At 44.3% G+C, this 22,206-nt stretch overlaps 1 protein-coding gene across 1 annotated transcript in view; it reads right to left on the bottom strand.

Moving 5' to 3' along the window:
* Positions 1-22,206, bottom strand: part of LOC138579901 (piezo-type mechanosensitive ion channel component 2-like) — a 2,232,767-nt gene that overhangs the window by 1,870,301 nt on the left and 340,260 nt on the right. Inside the window, exons 7-8 of the mRNA XM_069650129.1 lie at positions 16,924-17,086; positions 16,387-16,482 (exon numbers count right to left, since the gene is read on the bottom strand). Of these exons, the coding sequence (XP_069506230.1) occupies positions 16,387-16,482; positions 16,924-17,086 (259 nt within the window). The remainder of the gene's footprint in view (positions 1-16,386; positions 16,483-16,923; positions 17,087-22,206) is intronic.

Genomic DNA, 22,206 nt, shown 5'->3' with positions numbered 1-22,206 from the left:
TAAGCTATATTATGTTTCAATCAAGGAGATAGCTAATCAATGATACATGAAATCAAGCATAACCTGCAAACATGTCCTGGGGGCTGCCCTGCCCTACCTTCAATACTCACTAGCCACACCATGCTTCTCTGTTATGTGGTCTTTGCACTCTAGAACAGGTGAAAAGCCGCCCTAGCTGACAGACTTGCTTGCTAAGGTCAAAATTGCCCTAAACCAACAGAAATGCTTGCTAACGATTTCTCAAGCAGGTGCAATGTTTAAATGACAGTTCCCAAGCAGTAAGAAGGCACGTCTACAAGCAGTTAATTTATTCTGGAAGCAATAACATTGATTGTACGATTGAAACACCATTTTTCAAATCAGGACCATAATGTTTACTAACAGATAGAATTGCCACACAGATTTGTTTTTGTGTGTCTTTATGACTTGACTGAAAAGCTGCATAACGCAAAGATTTTTTTAGGCTGACATCATTTTGCAGTCATATACTTGCATTCTTCCATTCCAAATAGGTAAAACAAAGTTACTGTCATACTATTTTTGGTTCACTTAAATATTTATATATTTGTCATTTCAGTGTACAATTTGATTTGTGTACAAAATCCCACAAACACACAGAGGACAGTGCTCAAAATCCGTGAACACTGTCCTCTGTGTGTTCACAGGATTTTGCTTGTGCTTCGAGTTTGTAGCTCCCCGCTGCCAGCATGCGCTACGTTGCCGGCAGCGGGGGACCAAAAATCCAAAGTGCAAGCAAAATCCTGTGAACACAGAGGACATGGCTCACGTGAACACTGTCCTCTGTGTGTTTGCGGGAGTTTGCTCACAATTCGGATTTGTAGCTCACATTGGAGACAATCTCAGGGCTAAGGACCATGAGATCCACTACAGCATGAGCACTGTGGGGTTTCATGTCTTGTTGCAGGTTTCTTATTTGAACACTTAACAGTTGGTTTAAAAGTAGCAGGGAAGGAAAACAACAGAAAGGGAATGCATCAAAGGAGAAAAATAGAGGTGGGGTGAGTCAGACAATTTATGTGTGAAGCCAAACACAATCAGTCGGATTGCGGAACCATGAGGGGCAAGCATTCTTTATGACCCTTTTCAGCGAGTGAGGCAATCATTGAGTCAGTAAAGGTTTGAGCAATACATGACATGCATCACAACATTGCCGATTTTGTGTTGTAAGCCATTGATACATATTAAAACTGATTCGAAAAGGACGATTAACAGCCCTGGCTATGTTAAAAAAAAACAAGGAAATGAAACGCAGAAAGGACAGAAATAATTACTGCTGTCGAAAGTATGGTAAATTACTTTAGCTATTTTAAAAAAGATTATACTCAAACTCAATGTATAATTTTATTTGGAAGATGCATGGTATTTTTCCTATTCAAAGATGGCCACTAGTTTCGTCTCGTTTCCCGAGAGATTCCTTAGAGGCAGTCATCCAAGATGGCTGCCTCCATGGAAGAGCTCAAAGAGTCTGATATGGGGAGGAATGGGTGGGATTAGCAATAGGGATTGGCATGGCTAGGGGCAGGGAATGGGAGGGATTCAATAACCTAACAACTGTGTATCCCTCCTCAAAAGTCATCTCCATTGGAAAAGCATTACCGACCCTCATACAAAGCCCATATTTGAAGCTCTTATGTCAAAAATCATAGCCCAAACTAAAAACGAAAAAGGCTCCTGAGCTATATCTTCTTTTTCTTTAATTTAAGATCTCTCTCAAAAGTGATTTGCAGTCTCCGATTTCTTATTTTATCCACTTCTCCTTTGCCCCACGGGTGTTGTCAGTGCAGCATGAATTTAAATTGCTTTAAGGTCGATACTCACAGGGGAGTGTGGGATCGTAGCTCCTGCAGAATCTTTCCAGAGGCACCTGATAGGCAGCTGCCTTTGGGAGTACTCACAGCTCTGGCAGGAGAGGGAGCGGTGATTGCCTTGATTGGTAGGGTACCTAAAGCCCTGCCTCCGATGCATGGTTGTACCTATGGCTGCTCAGTGCATTGCGGGTGGTACAGAAATGTGACAGTTATACATTGTGTGGGCACTTGGCTCCCACTCCCAGTAGCCTGAAGAATGGATGGAGTAGTTTGCAGATCACAATTTCTTCTCCTCACTACGGTGTCCCCTGGTCTGCCATTGCATTTGTAGGCTGAGAACCAGGGTCACACACTGCAAAGATTAATGTGCGTGAGGCAAGGGAAGGATAAGGTCCACAGAGCCACTCCTTAAGGCAGAATGGAGACTGCAAGCACACACACGTTTTTACCCAAACAGAGGTAACAGGCTGCAAACACACAATAAACCATGTAGTAAAAACACTTACGAACGTGAAAGTCTTATTATTTTGTGGATTTGGTTTGTGCATTGTGCGCAAAAATTAACATGCACATATTCTAGAGCCTTTAGATTTATTTACTCGTTATGAAAGACCAAAATACATAAATATGTTGACTTAACATTGCGATTTGAAATAACATTGCAAAACGAGCTGTCATGGCACCAAAATAAGCCATCTAAGCCCCACATACCGGGTAATTTCTTTTGAGGCTCGCAAATATGTGGAAACTGTTTTTTTCGCACATACAACAAAACTAATAGACCTAATAAAAAGACTTCTGATACTGCAGTGGCCAGACGTCTTTTTACTAAGCCTATTAGTAATGCTCTGTTTGCAAACACATGCATCTAGCCACAAAAATCCCTATAATTTGGCGAAAACAAAGACAACACACCACTGTACCGAGCAGCATGCACACAAAAGATGCTTTTAAAAGCATCTTTCACAATGTTCTCCCAACTTAGACAGCTCCACTTGCTCCTGCAAAGTGACTGATACTAACAGAGATTTCACATGAGTAGCTGACTGGCATCAGGGCACCTCATTAATATGCAACTTCAAGGGCTCTGCCAGAGAGTTAAAGCTTTCTCTATACATACCAAACCAAGCCCTATTCAGGTAAGGTTTAACTTGTATGCTTCCCAGGGAGGGATTTGTGGCACTGACTTATCTTTACTCTCTGTTCTTAGTGTGCCAAGCAATGATTTTTAGTGCAACTCGGCCACAATGGCATATGCAGCACCTGGTATAAGGACCCAAGTGCAGCAGCTCCATCTCAATGGCAGGCCAAATAGCTCCCTTTCATTTGTACCATATAGATTCCATCTGTCATTTTTCTTCAATCTCTTTCCCACCTGGAAAATGCAACAGCAGCATGTTTAGAAATTCTCAGGTCACTCTGGGAGACCTCGGCTTTAAACCCCACTTGCTGAGCCTGTGTAATGTGCTTACAAACCTGGGTATCCCTTGTTCATTCAGAATATGTATTCCTTCTTGCACTCTAGAGTGTCACTTAATTCCATTGATCGCTTTTTGTAGCCTGAGCCTGTATTTCCTCCTCTCGCTGTAGACATGCTGAAATCTAATTGCTTGGGCCCCTCATTTCCAATCAAGCCAGTGATATAATAGCAAGGCCACCCATCATTAGCACAATTGTTAAAGGTATTTCCAGAGATGAACAAGTAACTTCTTACCTGGTAACGTTCTTTCGACGGGATGTTCCTCCGACGTATTCCTTATCTTTGATAATACGTTTCCAGCTTGCTGGCCTCGGACATTTTTTCTGTAGAGGGCGCTGTGCGTCGACGTCCGCCGAGTCGATGTCCCTCGACGGCCACCGTATCGGCGCCGACGTCATCATGCCCATAAATAGCCACGCGCTGCGTCCGTTGCTCAGTTCCGTTTTGTAGCATAAGAAAAGTAATGCCTGAATTGGTTATTGACCTTGAAGGAGCGTAAGCTGCAACCACAAGGGAAGTATCGCTGCGGGGATGGTTGGGAGGGGCGATAAGGAATACGTCGGAGGAACATCCCGTCGAAAGAACGTTACCAGGTAAGAAGTAACTTGTTCTTCGAAGGGATTGTGTCCTCCAACGTATTCCTTATCTTTGATAGACTCCCATAGCAGTGGCATGTAATTGGAGGTGGGAGTGAGAATGTTATGTATCCCTTTAGGGATGGACCGAATGTAATACGGCCTTGCCAAATCTGGTCTCTTGAGCAGTGGAGGAATCCAGATTGTAAAATTTTGTGAATGTATGTGCGGACGACCATGTGGCAGCCGCACATATGTCTCGGACCGGTACCCCTCTTTGGAGAGCCGAAGAGGCTGCGATACCCCTGGTTGAATGAGCCCTGAGATTTTGGGGTGGCTTTTTCCCTGCCAGTTTGTAACATTCCAGGATGGCCAAAATGATCCACCTGGAGATGGTTTGTTTTGTTATGGGTAGTCCCAGCTTGTGACCTGAGTATCCCACAAACAGTTGGTCTGCTTGCCTGATCCTAGCCATTCTGCTGATGTAAAAGCTGAGAGTTCGCCTTAGGTCCAGCCTATGTAGCCTTTCCTCCTCTTTCCCCGGATGGGGAGGAGGGTAGAACGAAGGTAAGGTAATTTTCTGAGTAATATGAAATTCAGAAACCACCTTTGGGAGGAAATTAGGCTTCACCTGTAGGACAACTTTGTCCTTGTGGAAGATTGTATGTGGGGGTTTACAGGAGAGAGCTTGTAGCTCGCTCACCCTCCTAGCAGATGTTAGTGCTACTAATAGGACAGTTTTAAGCGTGAGAAATCTCAGCGTGCAAGAGTGAAGTGGTTCGAATGGAGTGCCCATTAGGAAGTTTAAGACTAAATTTAAGTCCCATAAGGGAACCTGGAATGGTTTTGGAGGGTAAACATTAGTTAATCCCTTGAGAAATTGTACCACTAGAGGAAGTTTGAAATACGATGGTTCCTCCGCAGTGCCCTTGAAGATAGAAAGCGCTGCGAGATAGCCTTTTACAGTGCCAACTTTAAGGCCTGAGTTTGCCAAGTAGAGTAGAAACGATAACACCGTTGGTGTACTACATGAAAAAGGGTTGATATTCTCTTCCCTACACCAGCTGCAAAATTTGTTCCAACGGCAGCGGTATAAACACTTTGTTGCTGGCCTTCTGGCCGAAAGCCACACCTCCAGAACGTCATCAGGGAGATCCCAATCCTTGTACCTCACCCTTTCAGAAGCCAAGCGTGAAGGTTGAGGGTTCTGGTGTCTGGAGGGAGAACCTGACCTCCCTTCTGCGAGAGAAGATTCTCTTTGAGTGGAAGATGGATTGGAGGACAGATGGACATATCTAGAAGGTCCGGGTACCACGTTCTCCTGGCCCAATCCGGGGCAATCAGGATCATGGTTTTCCAGAATCTTCTCAACCTCCTGATCATTTGAGGAATAACAGGGACTGGTGGGAACGCGTAAAGGAGTGGAAACTCCCAGTCCACTACGAACGCGTCGCCTAGTGCTCCTCTCGGGGGAAATTCCCTTGAACAGAACAGATCGCACTTCCTGTTGGTGCTTGTGGCGAACATATCCACCTGAGGGGTTCCCCAAAGGGCGAAGATCTCTTGAAGGACTTCCTGAGCTAGCTCCCACTCGTGGGAGACTGTGCTCTGCCTGCTCAGAGCGTCCGCTGTCAAGTTCTTCTCTCCGGCTAGGTGGACTGCCGATAGAGAGATTCCTTCTTGGATTGCCCAAAACCAGAGGTGCATCGCCTCTCTGCAAAGTGGCAGTGATCCTACGCCTCCTCTTTTGTTGAGGTAGTGCATGGCCACCGTGTTGTCCGTCATTATCAGGACATTTCTCCCCTGTACTGATGGCAGGAAAGCTTTCAGCGCTAGTCTGATCGCTCTCAGCTCCAATAGGTTGATGTGTAGTCTGGACTCCGATGGAGACCAACGACCGCTGATGGTCAAGTCGTTGGCATGGGCTTCCCACCCCGTGAGTGAGGTGTCTGTGACTACTGTTATCTCCGGCCATGGTTGCCAAAACAGTTCTCCTTTCAAGATGTTCTCTGGATAGGCCCACCGTTGAAGGTCGCGGGCTACCTTGTCTGGAATCCAGAGGAGATCTGTCATTCTCCCTGAGAATTGCGACCACTGACTTCTCAGTGCCCACTGAAGAGATCTCATTCTCAGGCGAGCCTCTGGCACAAGGAAGATGCAGGATGCCATGAGGCCTAGCAACCTCAAAAAGTCAAAGGCTGGGAGACGTTGGGCATTTTGAAACTTGGTGACCATCTGTAGAATATCTTGAGCCCTCACCTCTGGTGGCGAGGCTTTTCCCAGGGAAGTGTCCAGGACCGCTCCAATGAACTGGAATCTCTGTGATGGTATCATCTGTGACTTCTTTAAATTGAAGGAGAAGCCCAGTCTGTGAAGGAAGTGGCAGACATAATCTAGCTGGGCCTGGGCCTGTTCCGAAAATACAGCCCTGATCAGCCAATCGTCCAGGTAGGGGTAGACGTGGATCCCTTCCCTCCTTAGACTCGCCACCACTACCGACATCAGCTTGGTGAAGACCCTCGGGCGGAGGTCAGCCCAAATGGCAGAACTCGAAATTGATAATGAGTCGCCAATTGCAAACCTCAGGTATTTCCTGTGTTTGAGATGGATTGGCACATGGAAATAAGCATCCTGAAGGTCCAGAGATACCAGCCAGTCCTGGAGCTGTAGGGCCTGAAGGATCTGAGAGAGAGTTACCATCTTGAACTTGTCCTTCCTGAGGAACTTGTTCAATTCTCGTTAGTCCAGGATGGGTCTCAGTCCTCCGTCCTTCTTTGGTATGAGAAAGTAGGTGGAGTACCAGCCCTTGTTCCTGTCTGCTACAGGTACCGGTTCTATGGCACCTTTCTCTAGCAGGTCTATAATTTCCTGCAAGAGGAGCGGATCTGGAACTTTTAGAGAGCTGTTCCCCGGTGGATGACTGAGGAATGTGTAGAAAGGGTAGGCAGTAACCCTGGGCAACCGTCTCCAATGCCCAAGCATCTGACGTTATAGCCTGCCATTCCGTCAGATGGTGAGTTAACCTGCCCCCTACAGGTGTATTGTGTAGGAAGGCCTCAGAGTGGTTTGGGGGCGGCTGATGCAGATGCCGAGGGAAAATAGGCACCTGCTGCTGCTGCGGCCTTAGTACTTTTGACCCGTCCACCTCGGGTGGATCTCCTTTGGCCTCTTTGAGCCGGCTGTCCTCTGCCTTTCCCGAATGCGCAATAATAGCGAAAGGACTTTCCTCTCCCAGAGGTTCCTGAGGGGCGAAAAGGAGTTTGGCGGATAGCAGCTCCTAAAGATTTTGCTGCTGCTTTAGAAGTCTGCAACTTTTCCAGACTGTCATCAGCCTTTTTCCCGAATAGTGAAGAGCCGTCAAAGGGCATATTCAAAAGTCTGGCCTGTACATCTGGAGCAAAGCCAGACTTTCGCAACCACGCATGCCTGTGGATTGTCGTACTTGCCGCCATGGCCCTGCTGATACTGTCAGCGTAATCGATGCCAGTTTTAAGTGATTCGCACGTGGCATCTTTGCCATCTTTAATAATGTTAAGGAAGGCTTCCTTTTCCTCTCCTTCGGGTATGCAGTCAGCCGCTGATGAAGCACACTCCCATAGTGTGTGACTGAACCTGGCGAGCATACAGGTGGCGTTGATGGACTTCAATGCCATACTACAAGCAGAGAAGACTTTCTTCGCCATAGAATCGTACCTCTTGTCATCTCTATCCTGCGGGACAGTAGGGTAAGCGGTCCTACTGCTAGATGAAGTTGCCGCTTGAACCACCAGGCTCTCTGGGGATGGGTGTTTTATTTATTTGTTTATTTATTTATTTAGTATAGCGCGCAAAACCCAGAGGTAACAGGGCGCAACAGAGGTCAGGAAGATAGGATTACTTAAAAACTTGGTTACAGAATAAGATAGGCATGAGAAAAAGTGCATTGCATTTACAGTTACATTGTGTGGGATGTGCATATATACATATAATTGAGCGAAGGTTTACAAATTTACATATTAATACTGTGCGTAGGAGCAGTTCGGTTGCATTTACATATTTACAAATTTAAGGCTGTGCATGGTAGTCAGGTTATAGCATTGGCATGATCAGATTAGATGGCAGGGTTAGTCGTGAGGATCATTGGCCCGCAGCCAAGTGAGGGTGTTTCGCCTGAAGCTATAGTAGGATTGGTCTGTCCTAATGTGGAGTGGGAGGGCGTTCCAGTGTTGGGCTGCCAGGACAGGGAAGCTGCTGCCGCCGGTTTTCTTTTGTCTGAAATTGGGTACCTGCAGGCAGTAGGAATTGATCGATCTGGTGGGGCGGGTGGACGTTTTTTTCTTTATTCTGGATGCGAGATAGGGGGGGGCTGCGTTGTTTAAGCATTTGTGGGTGGGTGATGCCGTTTTGAGGGAGATGCGGTCATGGATTTTAAGCCATTTGTGTTCTCTTCTTTTGTTGGAGATGTGTTCCTTAGAGGGTAGGTTGAGGGCTGTTCTGAGAGCGTTGTTTTGTAGTGTCTGTAGTTTGTTGGTTATGCATTTGTTGGCTCCTAGGTACATGGCGTTGCAATAGTCCAGTCTGGATAGTATTAGGGCGTTGGCTATGATGATGCAGCTAGTTTGGGTGAGGAAGGCTCTACATGCCCTAATTAGCTTGCATGTGTAGGCGGTGGAGGATGCTAGTGAGTTGACTTGTTTTTTTAGTGACATGGTTGCATCAAGGTGAAAGCCTAGTGTTTTCACTGTTTTGGCCACTGTGATGGTATTGCCATCAATGTTGAAGGCCTTATAGTTGGAGCTGAGTTTTTTGAGATTGGTATTGGATCCGAGGAGCAGGATTTCGGTTTTCTCATCATTTAGACATAGACCGTGTGTGGCCATCCATGCCTGAATGATGATATATTTTGTTTACCAAGGCCGTATCTGAAGCGTAGTTGCCTGAGAGGGGTATGAGGATCTGGGTGTCATCTGCATAATTGGTATATGAGACACCCAGTCTGTCCAACTTGTCAAATAGGGGCTTGGTAAAGATGTTGTAGAGGGTGGGAGAGACGCAGGAGCCTTGGGGCACCCCACAGGTTATTTTAATGGGGTCTGCTGAGGCTAGGGTGGAGAAGACCCTCATAGTTCGGTTGTCCAGGAATGATTGGATCCAGGCTATGGCCTCTTTCGAGAAGTGGGCTGCTGAGGCCAGGTGTTCGCACAGGACTGCGTGATCCACCAGGTCAAATGCTGCCGACAGATCGAGGAGTAGTAACATGGCAGTGTTCCCTTTGTCGTTAATCTCATTGATCTGGGTTTTAAGATCGATTAAGGCTGTCTCGGCGCCGTGCTTCGGTCTGAAGCCTGATTGGTGGGTGCCTAGTAGTTTGTGAGTTTCAAGATATTGCTGAATCTGCAGGTATGCTACTCTATCTATTATCTTTAACAGGAATGGCACCGTGGTGATGGGCCTGTAATTGGTGGGAATGGCGGGGTCTAGGGTTTGCTTCTTGAGGAGAGGCAGGACCCAAGATTCTTTGAGGTTGCTTGGTATGGTGTTGGAGGAGAAGGATGCGTTGATCAGCTTGGTTATGAAGGGGGCTAGATCCCTAGCAGCATCCTTGATTATTTGGGGAGGGCAGTTGTCGCCTTTGCAGTTAGATGGTTTAAGTGAGGCTATAATTTTTTCTGTTTCTGGGATAGATATTTTGGTAAATCTGAAGAGATTATGGCCTGGACGGTTGGCTGTTTTGTCGTGGTTGCTGGGAGATGCTTCATTGGTGGTGAGAGAGTCTTTTTTCAGAGCGATTTTGGTTTGGAGACTTTTGATTTTATTAGTTAGGGCGTTTTGGACGCTGGTGCACCATGCTTTATCCTTAATTATATTGTCTGGTGGGGGTATAGGGGATTCTAATTCTCTTAGTATAGCAAATAGTTCTCTGGTGTTGGAGCTCGATTTTTCGATTCTTTCATTGAATAGTTTCTTTTTTGTGAGTAGAATTTCTTTTTTGTAGTTGTTTGCACAAAGTTTGAGTTGTGATTTGTTCTCTTCAGTAGGGGAGTTGTGCCATTGGCTTTCAAGTTTCCTTTTGTGCAGTCTAAGTTCTTTCAGATGTGGGGTGAACCAGGTGTTCAGGTGGGCTTGTTGTTTGCTTTTTTGCAGTTTTAGAGGGGCAATGATGTCTAGTCCTTTTTTTATGGTATTGTTATAGTTTTCTACTAGGAGTTCTGGTTTTAGATTGTCGGGGAGAGCATTGAGGGTTGGCAGTAGTAGTGGTAGGAGGTTGTCTGGGGTTATGTTTTTTTTTGCTCTAGTGGGTAGTGGTGGTGCCATGATTTTTCCTTTGTTGACTTCTCTATTAAGAGATAAGGTGAAGTCAATGAGGTAATGGTCTGTCCAGTGCTGGGGAGTGGTTTTGGTAATGATGGTGTCGCAGTTTAGAGTGGCGATCCAGTCCAAGGTCCTACCTTTATTATGGGTGGGGGTGAGCACTCTTTGGATTAGGCCGTGTTCATCTAGCATGTTAGCTATGGCTTGTGCTGATTTGTCGTCAGGGTCGTTTAGTCCTAGATTCAAGTCGCCTAGTAGTAATATTTGGGTGGTGTCTTTTGTGTTGTTGGCTAGGAGGCTGGATAGGTCTGCTTCGAATGAGCCAATGGGGCCGGGTGGCCTATATATTAGAAGGATGGTTAAGGTGCGACAGTTGGAAATGGGTAGTTTGGCTACTAGGAGTTCGCAGGATTTGAGAGGTGTTTGGGGCAGTGGTCTTAGCTCGAGGTTTGTTTTGATAGGTATTCAGGGTCAACAGCCGCTACCCTATGCTTGGCTGACAATCTTTTATTGACCGCAGGGATAACCTCAGGAGTTTCCCAATTAGATGTAATTTTCCTCTGTAAGGCTGCATGGAAGGGGACCACGGGGTCCTCGTGTGGACCTTTGTCTAATATGTCTGTTAAGTCATCCTGTTGAAAAACAGGTGAGGGCGCAGACCAACCCATAAATTCAATAATTCTTGCCATAAGGGTTCTATAGGGTGTTTCGGCATGTTCCCCTGGGTCTGGTTTAACAAATTCCACTTCTGGGGAAGTGTCCAGCCCACTTGCCTCATGTAGTGACTCCTGTAGGTCCTTCAGCCTTCTTTCCTCAGAGGTGAAATCCTCTGAACTGGGCAGTGTGGTCCTCTGTAACCCAAATGTTTCCTGGTCAGAATCTTCCCCCTCTTCATAAATTGAAGTTAGTCCAGGGTACTCTGACCTCTGAAATGGTGTAAAATCCATCTCTAAGGCAGAAGGAGCCAAACTCGTCATTATTGGGCGAGAAAACGTTGATGTCGTCGACGCCGATGTGACAGGCTTTGAAGGCGCCGAGAACGGCGTTGAAAAAACTGGAAGGGGTCTCGAAGAACTCAAGAGGATCGGGATCCTACTCGAGGACATCGACGACGGTCTCGGCGTCGTGCCAGAGGCCCTTGGAATCACCGTAGGCTGTGGAGTGGCCTTGGTCTTCTCTTTCATTGACGTCGATGTCGGCGTCGACGATGGCGTCGAGTCGATCGACCGATGCGTCGAAGAACCCTTCGACAACGGCGTCGATGGCGCCGATCCGTGCGTCGAAGGAATCTTTGACGACGGCATCGAAGATGGTGCCTTCTTACCCGATGGCTCGTGGCGCTCTCGGGTGGAATGTTTCGCCGGGTGCTGCGACTCGCGGCGTTTTAATTTTTTGGGTTTTTCACCCGGGGTATCACCCTCAGCTGTCTTCGAGGGGGTCGAGGCCGCGTTCTCGAAGATGCTTAACATTTTCTTTCTGAATTCCTCCCACTCAGCTTGAGAGCTGTGTTTAGTGGGACAGGAGACCCTTTCTGGGGACACTGAAGACGACGAGGAAGGGAATCTTCGACGTCTCTTTTTTGAGTGTCTTGATCTCGACGAATGATGGGAGCTACTTCGAGATCTAGAATGGGAATGTTTTCGACGGCGAGGAGACGAATGCCTCGACTCAGCCGAAGAAACCTTCGAGGAGGTTTTGACTGACTTACCTCTCTCGAGCTTCCCCTTGCGCTCCTTCAAGGCTTTCGCCATCATGGACATGCAGTCCTCACACTCCGCACAATGGTGCTCGGATCCCAAGCACCACAAGCAGATCCTGTGTGGATCCGTTATCGACATTTTTTTACTGCAGTCTCAACATTTCTTGAAGCCGGATCGCGGCGTTGTCGGTTCCGATGAAGATGCCATCGAGAACGAGAAGGTATTATTCGAGCAGATATATGTAGTTATCCTGACTGACCTGAGCAACGACGTTCCGAGGCCCCGAGAAGCGTGGAAAAACGGAACTGATCAATGGACGCAGCGCGTGGCTATTTATGGGCATGATGACGTTGGCGCCGATACGGTGGCCGTCGAGGGACATGGACTCGGCGGACGTCGACGAGCAGCGCCATCTACAGAAAAAATTTCCGAGGCCAGCAAGCTGGAAACGTATTATCAAAGATAAGGAATACGTCGGAGGACACAATCCCTTCGAAAATGCCTTTAATGAATACATACACAAGCTCGGACTCCTCATTTTGCAGGGCCGAGAAGCAGGCAGGTTTTGAAAGCAAAGCTTGAGTTTATGACAGAAGGGGATAGCCGATTAAAGGGGACCCCACATCTGTGCACGAAGGGTCATACGGATGATGAATTATAAGGCAACATTGCTACCTTAGAGAGTGTATCCAGACGGTAGCTTACATTTGAAAGTCACCTCTGCAATCACACAGTAGCCTGTTTGCTTTTTACCTTATCATTTGGTTGCCAGCTATTGTGCTATTTACAGTTCATCTCAAAGAAGAGTGTTTCCCTTCCAATAATCTCTGTAACCAAAGAAATCAAGCATCCTACTGTGTTTATCTGTATCACGTACACATAGATGTATCTGCATTGTCACACCTTGAAGCTGCCAATGGTCAGTGGACCATTCTGAGCTTGTAGATTCGGCACTGAATCGTAATAAGGAGTGAGCAAAACCTCTGTAGCAATATGGGAAAAACTGTATGAATATTCAGAGGCTCGGAAAAATGCCTTACCATATGAGATTCCCTTGACATGAAAGTGGCCACAGATCAAAAAACTCTGAAGATAGTTGAAGACATTGGTCTGGCCCTCTCCAAACTTACTGTGGGCAAGTCACCAGGCAGGGATGGATTGCCTGTAGAGTTTTATAAGATTTTGCCTGACTCCGCTCTGCAACTTCTTTGTGATGTTTACAACGCTTTTGAGACTGACTCCATGCCAGACATGATGCGACATGCCTTGATCCCGGTCTTAAAGAAAAAAGAAAGATCCCTTACAAGACGTGAAAATTATAGGACAATCAGTCTAATTAATACTGACTGCAAGATTCTGGCAAAGTCTTTAGCTATGAGATTGGAACCAGTGATACCTTCGCTAATCCATGGGAACCAAGTCGGCTTTGTCTCTGGAAGAGATGTCATTGATAATATGAGACGCCTGTTATTAACAATTGAACATGGTCATAGACAAACAAATGCTGCTGCGGTGGTCTTGCTGGATGGAGAGAAGGCGTTTGATCACGTGGAGTGAGCCTTCCTGTTCTCATGGTTAGACAAAATGAGATTTGGCCAGGATTTCAAGCGCTCGGTGCGGCTGTTATACACAAATCCATCCGCCAGCGTACTTACAAATTGTCTTATTTCGGATGCTTTCCGGCTTAATAGGGGTACCAGACAGGGTTGCCCGCTTTTGCCATTGTTATTCATCTTGTCGATGGAGCCATTGGCAGTGCTACTGCGAGCTGATGATAGTCTTCGACCGATAATTGGGAATGATCATGAAAATTTACTCTGGCTCTACGCAGATTATCTGCTGGTGGCCCTGCAGGACCCAACAAATTGCATACCTCACCTAATGCGAGATATCCAGCAATTTTCCTTAGTTTCTGGATTCAAGGTGAATTGGGATAAGTCCAAAATCCTGCAGTGAACAATGTTTGCCTGCGACACACCTGTGCTCAATTCCAGTTCACCTTGTGTCCAGAAAAGGTGAAATATCCTGTTTGATAAGGGAGAAAACTAGTCAGATGATACCATAGCGTAGCGGAATTGCGTTGTTTTGTGTTTCTCTTTCTTTGTCTTTGTGAGCGCTCTGAGGCCTATGGGCAATTTTGCACTATATAAAAACTACGATAGGCTCATCTGGGACGGAAAGCCAGCAAGACTCGCCATGTGGAAATTGCAGCTCCCCTTAAAACAAGGGGGAATGAACTTACCGAACTTCGCTGATTATCATCTGGCATTTACGACTCAACATTTATGCAAGGTCATCGAAACAGATGGAGACCAAGCAACAAGTATAGAATGGGAGAGCAGTGCATTATCACAGTTAGATCCGAAGGCCTTACTGACATCCAAGAAAAGATCCTCTAGAGGGACAAATCCACTGACTGTGTTCTTGCAGGACTGTTGGCGAGATATATCTAAATCTGGGGCCTAAGAGCTTTGCAAACCAAGCTTCTTTTTTAGGTCTTACTGGACCCCAGTACAATTATTCAAAAGACACCTTCCGGAGGACGAACTATGTTGGAAGTGTAAAAACGCAAGGGGCACCCTCTGTCATTTGATCTGCTTTTGTTCAAAGACTAGGGCATTTTGGGAGGGGGTCTGTGAGAGGCTGGGTTTGATCCTGTGTTGTACAATCCCTATGACTGCAACTCTGCTGGTATTGGGGGATGTGTCTCTAGTAGAGGATGTCCCATTCAGCAAGAAGATCTGGCTTCTCCAAGCTTGCATGATTGCGAAAGAAATGATATTAAGATCCGGGATATCAACTAGCTCCTTTTGTATCGACGACTGGGTGGAGGAGCTACGCACCATTTCCACCTATGAAAGAGTTATCTACAAGCAAGCAGGTGACATCGATACGTTTTGGAACATATGGGGGAGTTTCCTTGATGTATATGGCTAATATATACGTAAATGTCTGTATAGTTCTATTTTCAGTTGACTCAATTGCCAATGTTTCATGCTCTGCACATTTCTTTTCTATGTAGGCCATTGATCTCATAACCATAGAGATATGCAATGTTTTTGTTGGTTCATGCTTCTGGTTGTTGATGGGAATAGTTTCTTACCTGTAACTCCATTTCTCCAGCATTGGTATCTTTCATGGATTTACATGCTTAGAATATTCCCCGTCGTCAGGCTGGGAATCCCCGGTACATTATATAGACCCCGTTTATGGAACACTGAAGGAGCTTTCGGTATGAACTGTGGGACGGTATGTGGGACGGTATGAAGCCTGACGACGGGGAATATTCTAAGCATGTGAATCCATGAAAGATCCAATGCTGGAGAAATTGAATTATGTTTTCTATCTATACATTTTTACTGACTTTCTTTCTCCTTCTTTCTCCTGTGCTACAAAATAAAAAGTTTTCAATCCAAAAATGCCTCACTCTCAAGAGATATCATGCCCACACTACTGCATTGCTACTTTCGTGCTTTAAAGATGCAGGGGTTGAGGGCAATGCGTCACACAATTTGTGAATACTCATCAAGAATATATTGCATAGAGAACATCAGTCTTCACAAACCAAAATGTATCCCAGAGTTAGACTGAGATTTTGCTCCCAAGTCCAAAATGGTTGCAAACATATTCATCATATGTTAGCAGCAGGTGGCCCAGAGTGTGAATATGGTTCATTTTAGAGAAATAGTGAAAACATATTTCCCTCTATTTGAGAAATCCAATGTAAATTTGTTAGGCCATGCATTACCGTAGGTTTTTATTTTGAGATGGGACTTCATTCCAAATTTTCAGATATATTAATTACTCTCAAATGACTTCCTTGTCGTGGGGGGAACATTTGATTAGCCTTTGTCTCAAGCTTAAAACCATAGCTACAGAAAATCAGGCAATAGCTTTTTTAGATTTTTGATTTTCCCTTCCCATGTATTTTTCTGGCATCATTCATTATATTTAGTGTACAACAACAAAATCAATCAAAGTGTATATTCGCACTTCATCATAAAAGGAACAGTTAATGTAGTGAAAAAATCCAATGTGCTGGAATAGCTAATCTCCTTTTTAAACAATAACAAAGATAAGTTAAAAGGTTATTTGACACTGACAAAGTTCATTTATGCAGTTAAAAATACTTCATTTTTATTTAAAAAATTGTGGATGACTCGTGAATATCAACATTTTCAAGAATCATTTTTTCTCTCGAAATAGGGCATGACATATGTTTATACAGAAAAGATTAGAGAACATTGACAGAAAAGGAGTAATTTTAAGATGGCCACCACATTTACTTATAGTGTACAAAGAATGATACCTTCACATGTTTTCTATGTCTGTGAAAACAGACTGTGGGCCCCATAAAAGGATGGGATGCTGACTTCAATGACGTTTCTTGGTAGTCCACACTGCATACCTATCACAGGTCATTTAGAGAGTCCCTGGTGTTTGTTGCAAATGCTTTGAAGTTCTGCTATTTAGTGAGGCCTTTAGAGTAAGTACCTGAAAATCTAAATTACCTTTTTCGTTTCACCATTTGGCAGCCACAGCATTTCATCAAGCTGTTCATGTTGACTGACTTGTGATTCAGGGATCTCCTTCTCTTCAGACTCTTGCTTCAAAGAAACAAAAATAATAAGGTATAGAGGTCACTGAACATTAAAAGGGGAAGCTGCACCTTTCCTGATGAGCCAAAACTAGTGGAAACCAGTGGCGCATGCATTCAAAGCTGTTGGGAATATACTAAATGGGTGTTGAGCTTACTTTGTTCTATTTGATAAAATAAGCCAGCTGTCAATGGCAGTACTGCTTAGTATCTTCAGGATCCCACATTAATGGGGCAGCAAAATAGGGACTATTTAATACTTGGTTTAACCTCTTTCAAAGTGCTTTCAATTGTGCAAGTTACAATAACTGAGGGACAGGGAAATAGCGATTTGATCAGGATCATGCAAGTTTGTCCAAGTGAAGAGGAAAGAAATGATTGGAATTTGGCTCTCCTAACTCCCAAGACAACAATTCAACACTATAGTACATCTACATGATAGGTGACTTACCATTGGCATGCTAGCCCACTGATGCAACAACATCACAAGAGTGTAGTACAGTATGAGGAGCAGGAAAGGGTTCACGAAGGCTGGCCAGGTAAGTCCAGGACGGGGATGTAGCTTCCATGACTCTGTCAGATTTGTGCGGACAAAGGCAGTCATACCAAATAACCTAAGGGCAGAAGCAACAGGCAGCAATAACTGGAGAATATCTGGGAAAATATAGAAGCTACATTTTCTGAATAGTGCCTCAAACGGGGCTGTGCATGTTTGAAATCACACTTGATTCTTTTGGTAAATAAGGGAACAGAGTCACAACAGGATACAGTGATTGATGGTAGCACATCATGCAAAGAATGTGAAGGATATCCTGTTCAGAGCTAAGGCATTAACGGGCATTAGATGGCAGTACAGGGTCACTTGTGGGAACACTTGGCATATCATGGCCACAACTGAACATCTTAGTCCTGCACCTTAGGCATGATTACTATATCTAACTTGTGAGACTATAATAGGAAAAGAATTGCAGTATCGTCATATAGGAGACTACACTTGGCATAAGGTGCTATCACATTGGAATGTGAGACTCTATTTAGCATGCAATGGCTATACTTGGCGTGTGAGGCTATAAATGACATAAGTTGAGAAAAACTGGCAACACAGTAAAAGGCGGTGATGGCATATGGATGCAGTGCCCTTGGCATATGTTGCTTCTAGTGGGTGTACCTCTGGCATGTCATCATTCCATATCAAGGAAGAACCATAGTTGAAAAATGCGTAATGGCCAAAATAGACTTTTGTCTGCTTTAGTAGATCCTTGTTTTTGGTATTAATTACAAAATCATTTGAATTATATGTTTTGCACAGATATGTTGTTGCAACCTGTGATGTTATCAGGGTCAACGATCATGTTGCCTCTCTTCCAGTGATGTCATTGGGCGCATGATGTCACTTCCCCTACCCTCTTCGGTGAATTGACATCCTTGAGCTAAGATGATTCTGTGATGTTTGGAAAGAACGATTCACGTATACGGACACGTATGCAGAAGTAAAAGATTACTTCCTTTATTAGCCTTAGCACAGTCTACACATATTTCATGTATTTCATGTCATTTCTTAGGACTGTAAATAAATAAAGTCCTGAAAAAAGGAAAGAAAGTAATTATGTGTGAAAATGTATACATGAACTTGACTTAAGCCGCAGAGCATGCAATGAATCCTTTACCAAGTTGCAACGTGTGAGAAAAAAGAAAGTGAAAATGGTCAAAACCTTTTCGGGTACCGAGCCATGATGGCGCAGGCAGGGTGAAGGTTTGTTTCGTGGAATGCTGCCCTCCTGCCCCAAAAGAGAAGTTTGCATAGCTGTGGAAGAGAGATACATACAATTCTTCTTAGTAAGAACAATGTAGCATGAGTCTAATTCATGAATTCAAATAGATTCATGTTTGTGTAGTTGCAGGGTTCTGCTACCACCTCAGAAGGGGTGGTAGTGTTCATGCCCAGAATGAAGATGTGATCCAGGTTTGCATTAATGTGTTAATATGGAAAGATGTCCACACATGACACAGACACTGAGTAACAGTGGGAAAGCATGTGCTGTTACATACGGGTGCATTTTTTTGGAAAAGAAAACTTGAACTTACAATGTTTCTTAGAGTCTTGGCTCTTCTGTTTGTGCTAGTAAATCCGTTTCTGTCGAAGATGTGGCTTAATTTGTTAATCCAGTTGGAAAGTACTCCAGTCTTTGGAGGTCACTTGCTGTATAGAGGTGCCATTGGCATTAAAATAGCTAATTAACTTGATTATTGGATTCAATTGAATTGTTCTTACATTCAGGTATTTTGCCTTTATTAACTTCTTTCTTTTGTGGATCCTCTTGTAGAGAAGATTTTACTTTTTTTTTATCATAGCCTCTACTCAAGAAGTGGTCTTCACAGTCCAATGCGAATTCATTGGCCACACTACTATTCCTCCTGATTCTGAGGACTTCAACACAAGGTATCATTTGACTCACATTGCTTGGCTGGCAGCAAGAAGCATGAAGAGTGTGATTTACAACTGTTCCTTTTCTTAAAAGGTGATAGTGTAGCATGTTGTTGTATACATACATTTTTAAATCCAGAAACAGTATGAACTGTTATTTTTACATACACATTAAGATTATACTTCTTGTTCAAAGAAGTACAGTAATTACTGGGAGAAAAGTATCACTATATCAAAGCATGTAAAATCTCCAAACATTCCACGCACAGGGTTTCATGAGTGTAGCAAATTTTGCCCCAATTGCAATGCTGTAAGTGGTTAAAAAACTGTTTGATGGTGGCATTCTGAGAAATAAGCCTTCCCCTAACTATCATGCAGGTAACTCCAGGTAACCTTGTTGGAACTCTTTGCAGGTAATCTTTGGCCCTTTCCTCTTCCATTGTTCTCTCACACGTTAGAACTCTATAGAGGATTATCTGATGTGAGTCTAGTCACGTTCACAAGTAGATTTGTACACACTATTTATTTATTTATTTTCAATTTATTTTTATTTGCTTACAGTCCTGAAGAAATGCTATGAAACTCATGAAACATGTGTAGACTGTTCAAAATCTAATAAATAAAATCATCACTTACTTTTGCATATGTGAATGGAGGGGGGGGGGTCCTTCTGGGAACTAAATGGTCCTGGGTGGGCTCAGGTGATGTGGAATGATGGCAGTGTTCTGTAACTGCCTTTGATCACAGAAGTCATGGAGTCTAATCATGTTTAATTTAGCCCCAATGAAGAAAACCATTTTCAGTGCAGGAGAATTACCAAGCAGAAGTTTCTGAAGTATTCGCGAAAAGCTGGATTCAAGAAGGCTGGACAGAGCTGAAGATTATGGGGAAGCTCAGCGTAGGGGAGACTAATGTTTAATTAGGCGTATCTTCACAAGCGAGTCTAAAGGACAATTTAGGCGAGAGCTACAAGTTTATAGTTTCCGTTCATGTAGTAGATGTATGGCGATTACCTTAAGGCTGCCGCTCTGTGCGCTAGTCACCATTTGATGTTCACATAGTAATTTTTCGCTCGCAACGTTGAACAAAAGCATTTGTATGCATGCGCCATAACAGAACTAATTTCAATACACTACAAAGATGTTTACGCATGTGCATTAGCATCTAATTTTGACACAACTATTTTCAATACGCATGAGCAGAATTTGAACTCTCTACAAACGGTATAATTTAGATTTTCTATACTAGCATTCAGGAAAATCATGATTCTATTAAAGACATGGAAGCAAAGTATTATGCTTTCTCCTTCTTTACTTAAAGCTCAAGTTCTGGAACAATGTAGTCTTTAAACTTAAAATCTCTATGCCCTCGGGCCTGTCACATGTCCATAGTCCAAGCCCATTACACCTTCTGCCTCCTCCTCTCTAAAGGCACCTGGGCCTTGCCCTACTGTCCCGGCCCCCTTGTCGCCTCGACTCCTCCCCCATCCACTTCTACCTCCCTGGCCTTCTTGCCACCCTTGGGGGGGACCACTGTCCCATGCGCCCCCCCGCAGAAGACCTTTAAAGGATAGCAAATTTCTCCACAATGCAACCCTTAATACTCGCTCTGCTGTAAAACACTCAACTGATATCTGCAACCTCCTTGAATTAATGGATCTTGATGTGCTCACCATGACTGAAACATGGTTCAAGAACAGCTGAAATTCGAAATTAACCATCTTATCCCTGGTGTTGTATTTAATTATTATAGTCATTAAACTGGCCTCAAAAGAATTAGTCTCCTTGTAACTGAAAACCAAATTGTCCATGTATTGTATGCATTACCCAACAAATTCCCATTTGCATCTGTCCAATTAAACCCCAAACCGTTGTTCCATTGTGAGCAATTCCTTTTTCCTAGAAGTCTAACTGTTATGTGCCTCTGTTCTTGTCATTGAAAGGCAATTTTCCTATTGTAACTAGCCCTTCTCTGAGCTGCCTGTCATTGTAAACCTCAGTATATCTGAATTTAAATGTGCCACTGTATTTTCCCTTTGAAAGTGCTTTCTCCCAAAACTGATTTTCCCATTTTATTTATGCTTTGTTCTGATGTGCTTATTAGTATTCTCTAAACATTCCCTATCTCCTAAAGTGTAAGCAATACAAATTTCCTTTCATTCTGACCCCTAGCAGTTGTGAGAAATAACCAAAACCCCATTCTGCCGTTTTGCTCCAAAACGTGTTTTCACTTTCTTTGCTAGCTTCCCATCTGGTGGTGGTAGGCTTTACCCCAAATCCGATTTTCTCTCTCTATTCCTACTCCTTGCCACTGCCTTCCTGTCAGGTTTCCTTCCCCTATTAAGGCTATCTTTTTCCTCATTTAAGTTTCCTTCTCCTTATTTCACTTTAATTATCCTTTTCAGATTGGCCTTGTGTGGGTGGGAAGTTTTCTATTATAGTTGGTTTGGCCTTAACTTGCTGACTCAGAATCCTGGTTCTGACCCAAAGCAAAATGGAGTCTCACAGTGTCAGCTCTGATTGGTTGGAAGACAAGGCAGAACAACAATGAACATTCTAAACTGTCACTCTGTGCCTTTCATCATCAAAACCCCATCTGAGAGGACGTGTTTTGTGGCTGCTCCTGCTTTAGACTTGGGCCTGGTGGATTTTATCCTTCAGGTGTTAGCAGTTGAGCGGCTACTTTCTTGGGGGTTCCGGGAGAAGACATCAGTTGACAGGAATTCGTTTTTGAAGACAGGAGACTCAGAAAATCTTTATGAATTCGCTCAGGAGATAAGTGACTTTATTTGTACAGTAACTCTGTTCTTCCCCATTGACATTTTCCTTGAAAACATTTGAGAAAAGTTATTTTTTGTACTAGTACTATTGAACTTTTAAAGTTCGCGTGTGTTTTCCAGCGCGGTAGCGAGAGAATCTGTTTGTCGCGTGCGTCTTCAAGTGCGCGTGTGTTTCCCAGCGCGGAAGCTCGAAAATCTGTTGGTCGCGTTCGACTTCAAGTGCGCGTTTGTTTCCCAGCGCAGTAGCGTGAGAATCTGTCTGTCGCGTGCGACTTCAAGTGCGCGTGTGTTTTTCCAGCGCAGGAGTTCCGTAGCGCGAGGATCTAAGAATCGCGTGCGAATTCAAGTGCGCGTGTGTTTTTCCAGTGCGGGTGTTCTGCAGCGCGTGGATCTGAGAATCGCGTGCGTATTCAAGTGCGCGTGTGTTTTTCCAGCGCGGGTATTCAGTAGCGCGTGGATCTGAGAATCGCGTGCGTTTTTATGTGCGCGTGTTTTCTATAGCGCTTGTGCTTCTATGCGAGAAAACTTTT

Source organism: Ambystoma mexicanum, chromosome 3p, assembly GCF_040938575.1.
Source record: "Ambystoma mexicanum isolate Mex_15411 chromosome 3p, UKY_AmexF1_1, whole genome shotgun sequence".
Lineage (NCBI taxonomy): Eukaryota > Metazoa > Chordata > Amphibia > Caudata > Ambystomatidae > Ambystoma > Ambystoma mexicanum.
Note: the sequence above shows the minus strand (reverse complement) of the source record. Positions and strands in the feature narration are given on the sequence as shown.